This window comes from Leptodactylus fuscus, chromosome 10 (genome assembly GCF_031893055.1).
Source record: "Leptodactylus fuscus isolate aLepFus1 chromosome 10, aLepFus1.hap2, whole genome shotgun sequence".
NCBI classification, from domain to species: Eukaryota; Metazoa; Chordata; class Amphibia; order Anura; family Leptodactylidae; genus Leptodactylus; species Leptodactylus fuscus.
In genome coordinates this window covers 87,944,750-87,962,716 of record NC_134274.1, presented here as the reverse complement: position 1 = coordinate 87,962,716, position 17,967 = coordinate 87,944,750, and the positions used below count along the sequence as shown (strand labels likewise).

Here is a 17,967-nt window from a genome sequence, read left to right as displayed (position 1 = left end):
GGGAATGCTGTAGGATTATACGACAAAATGGAGACCGAAAAGCTGAAAACTTTGGTTGACATAGTAAATATCTTTGTCTGGCTCTACACGTCACGTTGCGGTCTGGTGCACACACGCTCAGTGGCTAGTCCTCTCCATTCCCGCACCTTCTCCTATATTCAAAACCACATATAGACAGTATATAGTTTTATAAAGGGCTGGCCCAATGGATGACTAAAGGATACTCTATCGACTCCGATCAGGTAAACGGGGGCCGAGAACACTTAACCAGTACGGAAGATGTCACGTGAACAGAGCCCGAGCAACACAGGAGCTCTTGCCAATTCCTCTGCCTGTATACAGAACATACGGCGGGCGGCCAATGACTAACACAAGCGCCAGAGCACCAGGAGCTGACGGATCTATAGAGAAGGCCGAGGGGTGGGATGTAGGACCTTATGGACATGTGCACACGTTACATCTCAGCACATGATCTTACTGAGGAGCCGTCGCTGCAGATCCTATTGGTTTACACAGGAACATCACATGCAGCAGGGGTTAAAAAACAGTCGAATATGCCGAAGACTGACGGAAACTTTTCGGCACGGACAAATTATTTCGGGGAGACTTTCTTTTTCTTCTTCTTTGATCGAGAAGGTCATAAAAAAAAAAAAAAAAAAAAAATCTAACAACCCGCACTCACCTGTCCACGGTCACTGACGGACCTGCCGGGGTTTGGACACTTACGAGTCCATAGCGCCACAACCCCTTTAATTGTCTTGGATCCGAAGTCCGCACACATTTTCACAGAACTTACATAAGGTTTAGTCTATCCATGAAGATAGAAAAAAATAGGACCTTACAATGGACCATCAAAAAACTGATCATGTGAATAGATTTTAAGGCACCCACGTCAGGGCCAAGAACAAGGTTAGTGTGAATGTAGGTCCAGGCTGGGTTGACACTTTGTGGCCAGGGCCAGGTGTGCATGTGTCCTCACTAGAAGAAGGGAATAATCCATCACCATACCCTCTGCCAGTGGCTTTATTCCCCTTGATAATAAAGAACCGGACATGTTGCAAATGAACCGTAAGAAGCTTCTGCACAACATCTGACGTCAGGGGTAAGTCAGGACAGACGTCAGCACATCGGAGAGTCGAACAGTCTAGCTGAAGCCATGGCCATATACAGCCAGCTTAAAGGGGTAGTACAACCTTACCATATTTATGTCCTCACTTTGGGATTCAGCATCAGATCGGTGGTAGTCGATATAGCCGGCACCTCCACCAGTCAGCTGCAGTATCTGATGTCAGGCAGAGTCTGCGGAGGAATGTAAGAAGCGCTGCAGCAGAGTCATCCCCTCTATCACCTCTATGGGGGACCTCGTATCCATTCTGTTCTGATGACATGGTGTAGAAATGGACCATTGAACGACCCCTCGGATGGCGCACTCACGGAGCCTTAGAAGTGAAGCCGAAATCTATAACTAAGTGCAAGTAGTGCTGACATCTAGTGGTCGGCAGGAACACTGCGATCATTTCACAATAACTTTTTTTATACGAATTGTAATGATGAGGACAACAATCAGCCATTGCCCATGCGCAGTAACCCCATGCTAGCGAGGGTATCATATATTATATAAGGGTATAGAAAGAGTCAGGAGCAGACAGCGAGGGGAGTCATGGGATTATATTAAAAAAATACAATTTCAGGTGCAAAAGTGAAAAATTTCTAAAATATTGACATAAAGTGACATCGCTTTGCAAGAATGAACATGTTAAAGGGTTAAATGAGTTATGTACTGCTGACCTATCCATCCAATGGGTGCGGGGCGAACACCAGAAACCCCGCAGATTACCTGCTCACAGAGACAGCGGCACTTGGGGAAGAACCGTTTGCAGACCACGGACGCCTTGTACATTTGTGAATTCAAGTGAGTGGGGCTGAGCTGCAATACCGGACACAACCACTACATATGTACGGCACTGTGCTTGGGAGTCAGTGAAAAGGCTGCCGTGCTCATATGAACAGTACAGGCTTTTCAACCAGCTGATTTGTGGGGGCCCAGGTTGTCAGACCCCCACTGATCAGGTTTGCAAGCTTATTTGTTTCTGGCCATACATATAGGATTGGTTCCGGGGCCAGGTATCGGCTTTCTATCAATCAGCTGTCCAGCAGCCATCTTGTAAAGAATACAGGGCCAGAAGCAGAACGCTCCGTCCCCGGTGTACTGGCTCATTATGGCACAGGGAACCTTATAGGATCAGTAATATCCCAAGGCACACGCAAGCGGCTGCTTCTCCGTACACTTCGTCCGCTTCTTCATTCTGTCTTTCACTCAGGCGTGTTCTTCCAAGTTTCCCAGCTGGTGAAATCTCCCAGCGAGACGTCTTGTGGTCTTCCGTAGTGTAAGTGACGCCACGGGAATCTGGAAGATCAAGAACGCGGTCAGGATTCCATGTGACGCTCGCTCAAGCGGTAACGGCTCCACGCCAGGATCGCATAGAAGGAAGAGCAGAAGCGGCAGCTGTAACAGGATACTGAGCAGCCAAAAGCCGGCCAGCTCGGGAACCTGGGGAAACACAAGACCGCGTTATAATATAGACGACATGCAGAGCATTGCACTGGGAAGAAGGCCCCGCTGACTAAGGTGATGGTCACACAGAGTATTTTGCAAGCAGGCGGAACCTGCAAAGATCAGGGCTCGTTCACATCTGCGCCCGGTCTCCGTTCTGCAGATTTCCGTTTCCTGCACAAAACAGAGGCAGGAGATGGAAACCTGCAGGACTCTTCATGTGATTCATTTGAATGGGTTTGAAAGCTGTCCGGGCGTGAACGCTGGTGAGAGTTTTATGCTCTCCGCCGCAAAAACGGTTTTTAAAAATCGGACATGCAGCACTCTGTGTCCGATTTAAAAAAAAAAAAAAAAAAACGGTTTCGCGGCGGAGAACATAAAATGCTCACCACTGATCATGGCCGGACCTGGTCTGACAGCTTTCCATCTTCAAGCTGAGAACGGACTGCCGAACGCTAGTGTGAACCTAGTGAGAAAAAACATGTTTTCTGTCGCATTTTTTTCTGCCTCCCATTCACTACAATGCAGTTTACAAGTCAGAATCCGCCCGAAGATCAGGACCTCGCTGAAAAACATCCTGATAGAGGAAAAAATCTGGTGTTGACTGCCATTGAAATGAGTGGGGGTGGTGGGAGGTGTTTTAGGAAGTGGATCCAACCTCTATAACTGCCTGCAAAAAGCTATGTGTGAACATACCCTTAGAGGTGACATATTACTCCTGCTGGTAAACATGTGATCCCTGTCTGCCAATCGTCATGCCAGTACAGTAAGTAGAACTCCGCTGCTGTGTATTCGGGGGCTGTGTCCGGTGTCCGCTATGGATACCAGGACGGTGGATTCCATAAGCCAAAGCATCGACTCGGACTCCACCGTCCTGCCACAGCCCGACTCAAGACTCCTACTGTGACATCTTCATACATGACTGACAGACCGGGTCAGTCAGGAGAAGTAAAGCTCCTCCAAACACTACGGATCCACTCTTAAGACAGAAAATACAACCAGCTACATCTAACTGAACAATATTAAAGGGGCTCTATCAGCAAAATCCTGCTGCTAGAGCGCCACATATGCGTGAATAGCCTTTAAAAAAGGCTATTCAGGCACCACTAAAGTTATATTAAACTACCCCCCCCCCCCTCCGTTTTAAAATAATACCCTAAAAAAGAATGTGATCTACTTACGCATCGTGCACGGGGGGGCAGGCATTCAGGGGTCCGCCGTCTTCTTCATCCACACCTCCTCTTCCTGCGATGTCCTCAGGTCCCGTCTTCCTCCGGAGCTCGCGAACTGACATTGATAAAAAAAAATGGCCTGGGCGCATGCGCAGTAGCCGTAGTAGAAGCCGCATGCTACTGTGCATGCGCCCAGGCCATTTTTTTTTTAGCAATGCCAGTTGGCGAGTGCCGGAGGAAGACGGGACCTGAGGACATCGCAGGAAGAGGAGGCGTGGATGAAGAAGACGGCGGACCCCTGAATGCCTGCCCCCCGTGCACGATGCGTAAGTAGATCACATTCTTTTTTAGGGTATTATTTTAAAACGGGGGGTGTAGTTTAATATAACTTTAGCGGTGCCTGAATAGCCTTTTTAAAGGCTATTCACGCATATGTGGGGCTCTATCAGCAGGATTTTGCTGATAGAGCCCCTTTAATAATTCTAGAACAGAACTAAAAATCATCATTTTATTTTGGAGTCGGTAACTTTTTCTGACTCCACCCAAAACTGGCGCCAACTCTGATTGATATTGTGCCAAAATAAGCAGGGCCATGAAATGCGTCATCTGATCAAGAAGACATTTATTGTATCTAGACTCCGCATTGAGGAACAGAGGAAGGGGTGACCTGTATATCGCTGTGCGTATATGAGCGCCACCAAGAAGTATAATGGCTGGGTCACACCTACACTGGAGACTCTGTCACGGATCCGTCTAAAATGGCCGGAATTGTTCAGTTGTCACAACCTGCGCTAAGAAAGGGCAGTGATCCAATCGTCATATCTGGAGTAAGGTCAATTTCTCCTCCTCGCGAAGGCTTGTGCTGCCTTCTGCCTTCCTATGGATCTTATTGATAGGGTAACTGGATAGACTTGATGGACTTGACTCTTTTCACCTAGAGCTATAGCACGGTATAACATTCGCACCGCCTCGGCGTACCTTTTCTTGCAGGTTTCCACTGTATCCAAGGTATAATCGGATGACTTCAATCAAAGACATCAAGATGAGAAGTGTCACAAGGATGAATTTATAGTGATCCGGAAGGAGAACGTACTACAAGACACACACAAAGCAACGAGCCAACATCAATACCCAGCGTAACGCTACAAACACAGCTCAGACGTCTAGACAGGACAACAGGAGGACAACTATAGGGGCATTTATACAAGTACAACCACTTATGTATAGCAAATAATATGGCCAGTACACTGGGAAGTGCCTGACGGGTGCAATGAAGAGGACAACATAAGAGACTTTACATCAGTCTCCCCTAAAGCTCTTGTATGTATCAAAAAATCGTATGCAAAGGTCCGACATATGTCACTGGATATATACCAGGCTCTCAGGATTCTGCGGGATTTAGGAACATATGCAGACACAGTCCGCATAGAATCATGAATCAGTGCGCCCAATTTATGGCAAGGCGCGCATCTTAACGAAAATTAGAGGGGGCAGGGAAAACGGCGGCTGAAAAGTGAAAAAATACATTGCATTAACGAGGCGCAAACGGACCTGGTCACTACGGGGTTAAAACATCCCTCATATTGTAGGTCATGACTAGTGATGAGCGAGTAGTATTCGATCGAATACCTCGCTGGGAGGGTTGAGCCGATCTTGACTTTTCAGGATCGATTTTGAAATCCGATTTCCGATCATTTTTCACTCGATCTCGATCCCAATGCAAGTCAATGGGATTTTTTTTACTAATCGGAGATCGGTTTTTAAAAACGTTCCTATTCACTATACGGCATGGAATCTAACAATGGAACCCTTTAATTATTAGAATCCACGCTGTGTAGTGATTTTTTTTTTTTTACTCCTCTGGCTACTTAGTCCCCCCTGGTGTCCACTTACCTGCAGAGATGGCTGGTCCGGTGCCCGGTGTTCTTGTTCGCCTCGCTGCCCCCGCCTCCCAAGTTAGGAGAGTGTGGGCAGGTATTGGGAGGGCAGACATCACGTCTCCCTGCCCTGTACCCGCCCACACTCTCCTAAGCCACAAGCCCCGCCTTCTTCCTAGCTCATTAACACTAACCTGGGAGGCGGGGGCAGTGAGGCGAAGAAGAACGAGAACACCGGGCACCGGACCAGCCATCTCTGCAGGTAAGTAGCTACTAGAGATATTAGCTAGTCTCCCATTAGAATGAATGGACGCAGCCAGCGTGCAAGGCTGTATGCCGGCTGCTTCCATTCATTCCTATGGAACCGCAGCGAGCCTTCACACTGAGTATACACTCTGCTCAGAATGAGTGGAGCGTATACTCAGCGTGAAGGCTAACATTGTTTGGCCAGTAGCAAAGCATTGTGGGAAATAATCACCGATCTCGATCCCACCTAAAAAGATCGTGTTCGGAATTCCGATCGCGAAATTTTCTCCATCGCCGATCGGAATCCGATCTTTTCCGATCACAATCGCTCAACCCTACTCGCCGGCATAGGAATGCGTATAATCGGCCGAACACCAAGGGGCTTTGAATATTCCATGCGTTTAACCCCTTGGTGTTCGGCCGATTACACGCATGCCTATGGCGGCGAGGTATTCGATGGACTACTACTCGCTCATCACTAGTTATGACCTATGCAAGTCTGTTAGAGGTCAAAAGTGCAAAAAGAGTATAGGATAGGATAGTAGATGGTATAAGAGGAGCCTATGGGTGGGGACTGTACGGCATCAGACCCTATAGCTATATGGGATCTATTCCAGTGTCTCATATCTATGTCTTCTATCTTATACAGTTCGCTACCATTTCGGAGACACAGAATCCTTTTCATTCTCATTAGGCCTCGCATGATGAATCTATATGATCTAATCTCTTCGGCGCTCTGCCAGCCGCACCGCCGCCATGCTCGATAGCTACCATATGCCATTTATTCGGTTACTGCGGTCTGTGACGTGGACAAGAAGCAGCTCAGAAAACATGGAAAACAATTCCTGGAGAACGTCTAATGAGAGGGACTAGGACAATACGAGACGGCTGATTGACAGGTTGTTGCCTTTCCATCAACACATCCATTTTAATTAGTACCTTTAATTGAAGCGTTAAAACATCACAGATCCACCAGAAGGGGAAATAAAATGTGTTGAAGTAGAGCGACATCTGCAGCGGCAAGCTGGAGACGATGTCAACCTCTAAAAGAGACGGAAAGAAGAGGATCGGTAATAGGAGAAAGATCCAAACAGCCGCCAACACACACTCAAGAAATGGGAACCGCCGGAGATAGCTGAAATACAGCGCAACGGTATCTGCGGCGGATCCCACCGAAATGAACGGACATCTCCGACCTGTGCAAAACACCCCTATCCCCAAGATTGATGGGGGTCCCAGGAGTATGACCCCCACCTGCAGGTAGCCATTCGTTGTGACCAGATCCCACCGTTAGGTCGGGGAAACGCAGCAGTAGAAAACATTGCATTTTACAGCAGCAGCAAAAGGAAAGAAAAGTAAGCGCTTACCCTATTAGATTTACAAGCCACGGGAGAAGAGACTGTGCCAGCACTGTGACCAGGGGGCCCTAGAAGACCAGACCCACTTCCTGCTACACTGCACCAAATACTCAGCTGTGAGGGCCGTCTACTACCAAAGACTCTCTGCCCACATCCCAGACTGGGAGAAGAGGAAACTCTACATCCTACTGGGAGAAGAAGAGGCCACTGTGGAGATCGCTGCCCAATACGTGTCCAGCTGTCACCAAACCAGAGGAAGATGAGACTCCACGGACTGTTATATTTATCCCAATACACCCGCCCCACCCACCCCCACCTCCCCATATAGCAGTCACCAACTAAGAGGAAGATGAGACTCCACGGACTGTTATACCCCAAACCACCCACCCCACCTCCCCATATAGCGGTCACCAACTAAGAGGAAGATGAGACTCCACGGACTGTTATATTTATCCCAATACACCCGCCCCACCCCCCCATATAGCGGTCACCAACTAAGAGGAAGATGAGACTCCACGGACTGTTATACCCCAAACCACCCGCCCCACCTCCCCATATAGCGGTCACCAACTAAGAGGAAGATGAGACTCCACGGACTGTTATACCCCAAACCACCCACCCCACCTCCCCATATAGCAGTCACCAACTAAGAGGAAGATGAGACTCCACGGACTGTTATACCCCAAACCACCCGCCCCACCTCCCCATATAGCGGTCACCAACTAAGAGGAAGATGAGACTCCACGGACTGTTATATTTATCCCAATACACCCGCCCCACCCCCCCCATATAGCGGTCACCAACTAAGAGGAAGATGAGACTCCACGGACTGTTATACCCCAAACCACACGCCCCACCTCCCCATATAGCGGTCACCAACTAAGAGGAAGATGAGACTCCATGGACTGTTATACCCCAAATCAGCCACCCCCCACCCCATACTCTGCCCCTCGACTCCAAACCCCCCCCCCCACTTTACTAGCTTTGGCAATGCCAAATATCCATTCGGACGTGCCAATAAAGCCTATTTGATTTGATTTAAAGGGATTGTCCAGGACAACACTGCTAACCACTGAGCCAGCCTGTGACACACTACATGAGGAGTGAACGTCTGACGGCAACTTCCTCGTTTGTTGAGGTTCTTTAACAGTCTGCACCATAGCAAAAGGGGCTGTATGGGAAGAGTTCTCTGACTCAATAGGGGAATGGGGGGGGGGGGGGGTGTTACTAGCCCCTTTACTTCCGGCACCTAGCCCCTTTCTGCACCAAAGATGTGCCCCCTGCCTCTATCCCATGGGATGTACTGCCATCATATACTGACACCATGTGTCACATCTTCACCTGGTATCTGCCTGTTATGAATACGCTTAAAAAAAAAATTGATTCGTCAAAAAAGCGAATGTGAACAAATCCACACGGCATACCGTACTCTGTCTTTTTTACAGATTCTTCAATGGGTATCAGTCAAAAAATCTGATAAAATCTATAAAATCTTATAGTTCAAAGCCGCTTTAGGGCGGGGCTCCGCGTAGTGTAAACGCTGGGACGTTCTACAGTCCCTGCAAAGTGGATGAGATTTTGGCCACTCCCATCCGCAAACCGCAGAAAAATATCCGAAATATTGCATTTTTGTAGATGGCAGCGTGTCGATTATACCTGCGGGAATGCTGGGGTCCTCTCTACGATTGAGGGACTTTCTGTGAAAAGCGCTGCAGGAAAAACCGCGGTACTGATACGCTAGCGCTGTGGTTTGGCTGCAGCCTGCTACGTGGCCCTCAGCCTTAAAGGGATTCTACCATTAAACTACCTTTTTTTCTAATGGCAACGTCGGAATAGCCTTAAGAAAGGCTATTCGCCTCCTACCTTTAGACGTGGTCTCCGCCGCGCCGTTCCATAGAAATACCGGTTTTAACCGGTATGCAAATGAGCTCTCCGCAGCAATGAGGGCGGGCCCCAGCGCTGAAAGGCCGATGAGCGCATCCCCATTGCTACCCGAGAGCTCTTTCCTGCGCCGCCTCCTTCTTCTGCAGCAACTCCGCCTCTTCTGGCATCTCTTGCTCTTGTAGTTCTATACAGGAGCATAGAGAGGCCACCCCAAAATGGCTGCCGGCCAGCTCCTGTATTGAACTGCAAGAGCGGTTCAATACAGGAGCCGGCCAGTGGCCATTTTGGGGTGGCCACTCTTGCAGTTCAATACAGGAGTCGGCCGGTGGCCATTTTGGGGCAGCCGCTCTTGCAGTTCAATACAGGAGTCGGCCGGTGGCCATTTTGGGGCAGCCGCTCTTGCAGTTCAATACAGGAGCTGGCCGGCGGCCATTTTGGGGTGGCCTCTCTATGCTCCTGTATAGAAGTACAAGAGCAGGAGAAGCCAGAAGAGGCGGAGTTGCTGCAGAAGAAGGAGGCGGCGCAGGAAAGAGCTCTCGGGCAGCAATGGGGACGCGCTCATCGGTGTTTCAGCGCTGGGGCCCGCCCTCATTGCTGCGGAGAGCTCATTTGCATACCGGTTAAAACCGGTATTTCTACGGAACGGCGCGGCGGAGACCACGTCTAAAGGTAGGAGACGAATAGCCTTTCTTAAGGCTATTCCGACGTGTTCATTAGAAAAAAAAGGTAGTTTAATGGTAGAATCCCTTTAAAGGGAGTGTCACCAGTGTGCAGCATAGTAAACCGATAACACAGTTAGATAGGTCAGGCTCGCCCAAATGTAATGTATTACTCCATCGCCAACTTATTCAGTTATTTTCACACTATGCAAATGAGCAGTCTGGGGCACTGAGGGCGGTCCCAAATTTCAAAACTGATACGACCTCCAACGGGACAGGCGAGATTGCAGCTTAGCACAGAAGGGAGGGGGAGAAGGAGGGGTAACAGTGTAATTTAGGGCATAGCATGTTTGGAGCAAGGGATCCGCCCCCTGTGCTCCTGATAGCTTATTTGCATATTGTGGGGAAAAAAATTATATCTCGGCAATGGAGGCGCATCCAGGCGAGCCTGACCTATAGATACGTGTTATTGGATCAATGACAGACTCCCTATAAAGGTGTTGTCCAGGATCCCTACAGGACTGGGGCCGACCTGCAGATCGGTGGGTGTCCCGCGCCCGGCACCCCTACAGACCTTCACTGTTTTTACCCCAGTTTTGAATGGGAAATGCTGGAGATAGTGTACGAAGCCAATAAATGGAGCAAAATGGGAGCAAAACATCCCCGATCTGGAGGCCTGTAGGGATCAGCGGTGGGACAATCCCCGACCACCAAGTCTGGGGATAGAAAGTATCTTGTGGGGCTAGAGGACCCCTTTAATAAGAGCGGAGATCTCCCAGGATTCCTTGCTTCTAAGTCATGTGATTAACACCTATAAGAACCAATCACAGCGCAGCGTCTATGGGGGTCCATCAGGCCGGGGAGATCGCTATCTGCATACCTCCCAACTTTTGAAGAACCGAAAGAGGGACAAAATGTGCGGCAAATTTAGCCCCGCCCACTTTTGTGTTGACTCCGCCCGCTCGTTAATTTTTCATGTGCCCGCACACAGTATAATCCTCCTACAGTCACCCGTAAATTATATGTCCCCCTCCATCTCTGCCCCCAGATTCATGTCCCTCCATTTCTCCCCCAGTTTCATATACACCCTTCATCTGCCCCCAGATTCATGTCCCCTCCATCTCTGCCCCAGATTCATGTCCCCTCCATCTCTGCCCCCAGATTCATGTCCCCTCCATCTCTGCCCCCAGATTCATGTCCCTCCATCTCTGCCCCCAAATTCATGTCCCCTCCATCTCTGCCCCCAGATTCATGTCCCCCCATCTCTGCCCCCAGATTCATGTCCCCCCATCTCTGCCCCAGATTCATGTCCCCCCATCTCTGCCCCCAGATTCATGTCCCCCCATCTCTGCCCCCAGATTCATGTCCCCCCATCTCTGCCCCCAGATTCATGTCCCCCCATCTCTGCCCCCAGATTCATGTCCCCCATCTCTGCCCCCAGATTCATGTCCCCCATCTCTGCCCCCAGATTCATGTCCCCCATCTCTGCCCCCAGATTCATGTCCCCCATCTCTGCCCCCAGATTCATGTCCCCCATCTCTGCCCCCAGATTCATGTCCCCCCATCTCTGCCCCCAGATTCATGTCCCCCCATCTCTGCCCCCAGATTCATGTCCCTCCATCTCTGCCCCCAGATTCATGTCCCCCATCTCTGCCCCCAGATTCATGTCCCCCCATCTCTGCCCCCAGATTCATGTCCCTCCATCTCTGCCCCCAGATTCATGTCCCTCCATCTCTGCCCCCAGATTCATGTCCCCCATCTCTGCCCCCAGATTCATGTCCCCCCATCTCTGCCCCCAGATTCATGTCCCCCATCTCTGCCCCCAGATTCATGTCCCCCATCTCTGCCCCCAGATTCATGTCCCCCATCTCTGCCCCCAGATTCATGTCCCCCATCTCTGCCCCCAGATTCATGTCCCCCATCTCTGCCCCCAGATTCATGTCCCCCATCTCTGCCCCCAGATTCATGTCCCCCATCTCTGCCCCCAGATTCATGTCCTCCATCTCTGCCCCCAGATTCATGTCCCCCATCTCTGCCCCCAGATTCATGTCCCCTCCATCTCTGCCCCCAGATTCATGTCCTCCATCTCTGCCCCCAGATTCATGTCCCACATCTCTGCCCCCAGATTCATGTCCACTCCATCTCTGCCCCCAGATTCATGTCCCCTCCATCTCTGCCCCCAGATTCATGTCCCTCCATATCTGCCCCCAGATTCATGTCCTGGCTTCAGCCGCATGTGTCAGGAAGAGAGGCGGGCAGCGGCGAAGCGAGGAGCTGACCTGTGTCAGCTCCTTGCTTCAGCCGCATATGTGTTCAACTACTCTGAGTTGAAACCGGGACATACCTCCCTCCAACCGGGACCGCGGGACATGTCACCCAAATCGTGACTGTCCCGCGGAAATCGGGACGGTTGGGAGGTATGTATCTGTATACTATGTGACCATCCTGCCATTGGGTTTGGCACCACCTGAATAACCCTATAATACTGTAGCTTCCCCTGGACACACGCTGCCTCCCCTCCCCCACCCCGTCCGTATACATACCCTTCACACGTCCGTAAAGCAGACTGCAGTAACTCACCGCTGCTCTCAGTCACGTGGCTCTTTTTGGGCACCGTCCTCCTCACATCGCTGAAGATGTTCCGTGTCACAGAGTCCAACTGACGGCGCACAGTCCCCGGCAGCGCCATATCTCAACCAAAGCGAAACCAAAGCGGGGCCCGGTCTCCATAACAAACAGCGTATCCATCCAGGAGAAACCTTACTGCGCATGCGTCACCTCTCCTCCCGCGCTCTCTGCGTGCCCGCCCGCAGCGCGCCTGCGCACACACGTTCGGCCGCCTGTAGTGTAGACGATTCTCTTTACGGCCGTGTCACGGAGACGTCTTCTGTCACTTACAAACAGTCAGTCCGTGTTTGGACCGTAGTCAGCCCAAGCACTGAAGTAGGAGCCTCAGACTCTATATATATAGCACAGGCCGAGCCATTAACCCTGTGATGGCCGCATCGTGTGACCACCACAGACTCCATAGACTTTCTCTGAGGTGATAACGTCGTCACCGCCGCCTCACTCGATAACCGGAGACCGGTCTGAGCTCATGGAGGGCGTTGTAGTTCTTAGAATAAAAATAATGGCGCGCGGCGATAATAGTGACAGGAATCGTAACGCTGTCATAGCGCAGGTGTGTACTTTGTCAAGATTTTCCATTTTTTCATTTTTATTTCTGTTTTTCATACAATGTCACATCCTCTTACAGAATCACTCTGTGGTAAAACGTCCTGGTACAATATTGTGCTATAATGGCCGATCTATATACGGTGATATCAAATGTATCAAATTTTTATCAGTGGTTTGGCTTTTTTTCCCCCTGCTTCAGTGTTCACTGTACAGAACAAATATTTTTAGAGATTTGTAAACCTCTAACCCTTTGGACACAGGAATACCTAATGTGTAAGTGTTTCACAGTATTGAAGTACTTTTTTTATGTATTTCAATAAAGGGTTAATGAATTTTTTCAAATGTGTTTGGCCGAGCAGTCCCGAGCCCAACCTGATCTCGGTCCAAACACAGCTAACAATGTGGTACACGCGCGGAAAAAAGGACAATGTGTCCCAATGACAGAGATGTATATCAGAACACTGGCATGGATGCGCAAAATCACGCTGCGTCTACGATTGCCCTCCACTTTCCACCGTGCGAACTCACCCTTAAACAGTCCATCAGTGAAGTTGCCAAGAGTCTGACACAGATATCTAAGGGCTAGTTCACACGTGGGCAAAGGGGAGGTTTTTGACAGCGGAATTCGATTCAAAAACCTCTCCTTTAACATGGTGGTCTATGTAGACCACTAGCTTTTTTTTCCTCCTAGCGTTTTCCGCCTGAAGAAGCGACATGACCTTTCTTCAGGCGGAAAACGCCTGAAGAATTGCATAGAAGTGAATGGGAGGCGAAAACCGCGCGGTAAAAAACCGCGCGGTTTTCGCCTGCAGTTTCTATAGCACATATAGGAAAAAAAAAACCGCTAGCGAAAACCGCGTCAAAAACCTCGTCAAAAACCGCGTGGAATGCAAAAAACAGCGTCAAAAAAACTCCTCAAGGTTTTTTACCTCGCACAAATAAGCTAGGCGGTTTTCACGTGTGAACTGACCCTAACATTGATGGTCTATGGCAGCGTTTCCCAAACTGTGTCCGCGAACCATCTACAGGTGCTCGGCGCGATGGCCATAATAAACGGTTAACAATAAATAATAGATACATGTGAAGGGTTTCATAATTAAAATACTGCATCACATGCACTCCTAATATTCTACCGCCGCGGCACTACGATCTGTTCGGCGGATATACGAGGCCGACGGATTAACCCTTCACGATCGGACGGCACTGCCAAACTGCTCTTAGACCGCCTTTTCCGGCTTAATACGCCGGTTTCGTATATTCGCTGAACAAACTGTACCTATGGACGGAAGTGCTTTAGTCATCTTTGACGCTCGTATTGTGCGGTCACTCGATCCTTGCTGTGTCAGGTTAGTTTGCGCAGTATTTGCAGTTATTCGCCACGTGTTGGTTGTTCAGCAATGGATCGCTGGTTGAACACAAGTAGGTACTGTATATACTCGAGTATAAGCCGAATTTTTCAGCAGAGTTTTTGTACTGAAAAAGCCCCCCTCGGCTTATACTCGAGTCAGCAAAAAAATAATAATTGTTTTTTTTAGGAGAGGGGGGGGAGGTCTTTGACCAGCTGCAATATCAATGTATAGAATCTCCTATAAAATAGTGGGAAAAAAAGAAGCTTTAAAAAAAATAAAAGTTGTAAATCCCTCCTTTCCCTAGAATACATATAAAAGTAGAAAATTACTGTGACACACAAACACATTAGGTATCCTATGTCTGACAGTGCCCGGTCTACTGAATATAGGGGGTCTGCAGTGCTCCTGTTCCATCGGGAAGGGGTTAATAGGAGCATTGCAGATCCCCTATAGTCAGCCAGACTGAATTCCAAGTTGGGGGGGGGGGAACAGTCCTCAAGCTCAGCAAAGGGGCAGACAGACAACCAAAACACCCCCTCCCCTTCCCCAGCATCTTCTGCACCCAAAAACTCCAACCATTTTAATTTTTGAAATTTTCCAGTAACAGCTGCATTCCCCCCCCCCCCCCCCCCCTCGGCTTATACTCGAGTCAATAAGTTTTCCCAGTTTTTTGTGGTAAAATTAGGGGCCTGGGCTTATATTCGGGTCGGCTTATACTCGAGTATATATGGCAATACCACTGACATAGACCCTCCAGTAGAAGCCGCCACTGACACAGACCCTCCGGTATCGCTTGTTGTCTTTGGCACCTACGTAGGTTTTAGGTAAAATATGTTAAGTGTTCCCTACAGAATTTCTGTCCTGAATAGTGCTCCTTGACTCAAAAATTTTGGGAAACGCTGATCTATCGGGAGGAGTCTACAGGATTGTGAATAAAAATGCATCAAGTAGATGTAAGGAAAAAAAAGGAAGTTCGAAGGAGAAAAACTGATGATGTACAGATCTAAAAGTGGAAAAACGGAGATTTATAAGGATGAAAAGTGATCGGTTTTCATTAGTGTGAATACAGCCTAAGGCGGTAGCATTGCTTGGTATATGGCGGTTTAAGCCTACAGTATAACCCTTGTAGTATAAGTGATATAATGTTATGTTATTAATTGATATTCCGCTATAATACAACTCAAAATATACACAAGGCCCCAGCGAGAATTGAACTCGCGACCCCTGGTTTACAAGACCAGTGCTCTAACCACTGAGCTATGGAGCCTCCCATATAGGCAGTTAGGTGTGTGTGTGTGTGTGTAGTATTGAGCTGAGGAGGCGTAACGGCCTGAAGAATGAGCTCCTCGGAACAACCCAGCTCCCAGAGAAAAAAAAATCCTGAGCGGCTCCCATTGATCCTGATCAAAAAAACTCTGTGTGAACTTACCCTAATATTGCAGAAACATGTATGGCCAGAACCCTTATGGTTTGGATATAAGAGCTTGAGTCCCAGCTCAGTAATAGAAACCCTAATGATCAGGTTGTGAGTGTTCTTCCCGAGATCTGCAAGGCGGCAGATTTTCTAGTAGTTGCAGTAAGATTATCGGCTCGCTCTATGGCCCCAGCTAATTCCACTAGGCCACCAATTTGGTTGATGCCTCTTCCTAAAGCACCCTGGCCAGATGGGTGAAATTGGCTATTGAGTTGACATACAGCTCCTCCGGGGCGTCCATCGGGGGATCTTAGGGCCCACTCCACAAGGGCCATTGCCACAACTTGGGCTGAAAAGGTGAACGCCACTATAGACTAAATTTTGGGGCAGCTACCTGGCCTTTGTCTTCCACTTTTTTCCATCACTTCAGGTTGGATCTTTGGTAGAAAGATGCTCCAAGCAATGGTTCCTCCCTGATTGTTTCTATTTCATTCTCTCTGGTGCTGTCGCTTTTTTTATGTATGATAAAAAAAAAACCCTCTTTGTGAATTTACCCCTAGTAATTTTTGGTCAATTTGCACCTGTTGTGATGCTAGGTTCATACCTGTGTTCGGGTTTCCGTTTGAAAGGTCCGGGAAAACTCAATCTGTTTAAAAAAAATGGCTACCCACGGACCCTTAATGAAATCTTTCACCCAGTGGCCTATGTCACCGTGTGGCCTTATCCTAAATGACCTTATGTTATTAATTGATACAGTAGTCTATGGCGAGATATCATAATAATAATGTAACTCAAAATGTAGATCAGGCCCCAGCGAGAATTGAACTCGCGACCCCTGGTTTACAAGACCAGTGCTCTAACCACTGAGCTATGGAGCCTTGCATATTAACCATTGCTTAGGTAATGGCCTTGGAACTAGTGGAGGGCAGGTCCGACTACACCCAAATTACACAAACGGGTTAAGAGTGACTTGCCTAGAGGAAACCTGTCTGGGGCGGTGCTGTTTGAATAGCAAATGCATTGTAATTTACCTGAGCCCAAGACAAACAACGAGCAGGATGTGAAAAATATTCACAAGAAGGATAATAACAGGCTTGGTGCGGAGAATCTCCATCCACTTCACTATTTCTGTTTATAGAAGAAATCACATAATCCTGCATTTTTCAGTCGACCCATTCCTGTTCTCTAGAGATTTCTTATGTATCTACTCCCTGCACAATGACCAGTGAATGGGGGTGACATCATGGTTAAAAATAAAGAAAATACTCACCTGTCCTGGGCTCAGCACCACTTCGGGGCTCTTTTGTCTGGTGACTGAGGTCCTGCTCCCCAGACGTCACTTCTGGGGCCTGTGATTGGGCCTCAGTGGTTACATGGGGTAACGTGGGGTTACACCAGAGCGCTAACGTCATTAAGTCGGTGCACTCCACGTGACCGCTGGGGCTCAATCACAGGTATACAAGGCTTAGCTATGGTGCGGTGTTGTGCAGAGCTGTGTGTATAATGTGTACAAGGCTTAGCTATGGTGCGTTGTTGTGCGGAGCTGTGTGTATAATGTGTACAAGGCTCAGCTATGGTGCGTTGTTGTGCGGAGCTGTGTGTATAATGTGTACAAGGCTCAGCTATGGTGCGGTGTTGTGCAGAGCTGTGTGTATAATGTGTACAAGGCTTAACTATGGTGCGGTGTTGTGCAGAGCTGTGTGTATAATGTGTACAAGGCTTAGCTATGGTGCGGTGTTGTGCAGAGCTGTGTGTATAATGTGTACAAGGCTCAGCTATGGTGCGGTGTTGTGCAGAGCTGTGTGTATAATGTGTACAAGGCTTAGCTATGGTGCGGTGTTGTGCAGAGCTGTGTGTATAATGTGTACAAGGCTTAGCTATGGTGCAGTGTTGTGCAGAGCTGTGTGTATAATGTGTACAAGGCTTAGCTATGGTGCGGTGTTGTGCAGACTGTCGGTATAATGTGTACAAGGCTTCGCTATGGTGCGGTGTTGTGCAGACTGTCGGTACAATGTGTACAAGGCTTCGTTATGGTGCGGTGTTGTGCAGACTGTGTGCATAATGTGTACAAGGCTTAGCTATGGTGCGGTGTTGTGCAGAGCTGTGTGTATAATGTGTACAAGGCTTAGCTATGGTGCGGTGTTGTGCAGAGCTGTGTGTATAATGTGTACAAGGCTCAGCTATGGTGCGGTGTTGTGCAGAGCTGTGTGTATAATGTGTACAAGGCTTAGCTATGGTGCGGTGTTGTGCAGAGCTGTGTGTATAATGTGTACAAGG

The 17,967-nt window shown here is 48.8% G+C and overlaps 1 protein-coding gene and 2 non-coding genes across 3 annotated transcripts; all 3 read right to left on the bottom strand.

Annotated features, from left to right (window-relative positions):
* Positions 1-1,643: 1,643 nt before the first annotated feature.
* TMEM17 (transmembrane protein 17) lies at positions 1,644-12,505 on the bottom strand. Its single transcript, XM_075288364.1, has 4 exons — positions 12,331-12,505; positions 6,789-6,892; positions 4,705-4,818; positions 1,644-2,551 (listed from the first exon to the last, which is right to left on the bottom strand). Exons 1-4 carry the CDS (start codon positions 12,437-12,439, stop codon positions 2,318-2,320), a joined length of 561 nt encoding a protein of 186 aa, XP_075144465.1. The 5' UTR covers positions 12,440-12,505; the 3' UTR covers positions 1,644-2,317.
* Positions 12,506-15,470: 2,965 nt separating this feature from the next.
* TRNAT-UGU (transfer RNA threonine (anticodon UGU)) lies at positions 15,471-15,543 on the bottom strand. Its single transcript has one exon. It is a non-coding gene; the product is annotated as a tRNA-Thr (tRNA).
* Positions 15,544-16,495: 952 nt separating this feature from the next.
* Positions 16,496-16,568, bottom strand: TRNAT-UGU (transfer RNA threonine (anticodon UGU)). The gene has a single exon. It is a non-coding gene; the product is annotated as a tRNA-Thr (tRNA).
* Positions 16,569-17,967: the final 1,399 nt, after the last annotated feature.

What these genes read in the sequence shown, in the direction of transcription:
- TMEM17 (XM_075288364.1), bottom strand. Translation starts at nt 12,439, where the DNA reads ATGGCGCTGCCGGGGACTGTGCGCCGTCAGTTGGACTCTGTGACACGG. An exon ending in TTTTAACGCTTCAATTAAAG is followed by an intron (nt 4,819 to 6,788) that starts GTACTAATTAAA and finishes TGTGTCTTGTAG; the next exon opens with TACGTTCTCCTTCCGGATCA. An exon ending in GTGGAAACCTGCAAGAAAAG is followed by an intron (nt 2,552 to 4,704) that starts GTACGCCGAGGC and finishes GTGTTTCCCCAG; the next exon opens with GTTCCCGAGCTGGCCGGCTT.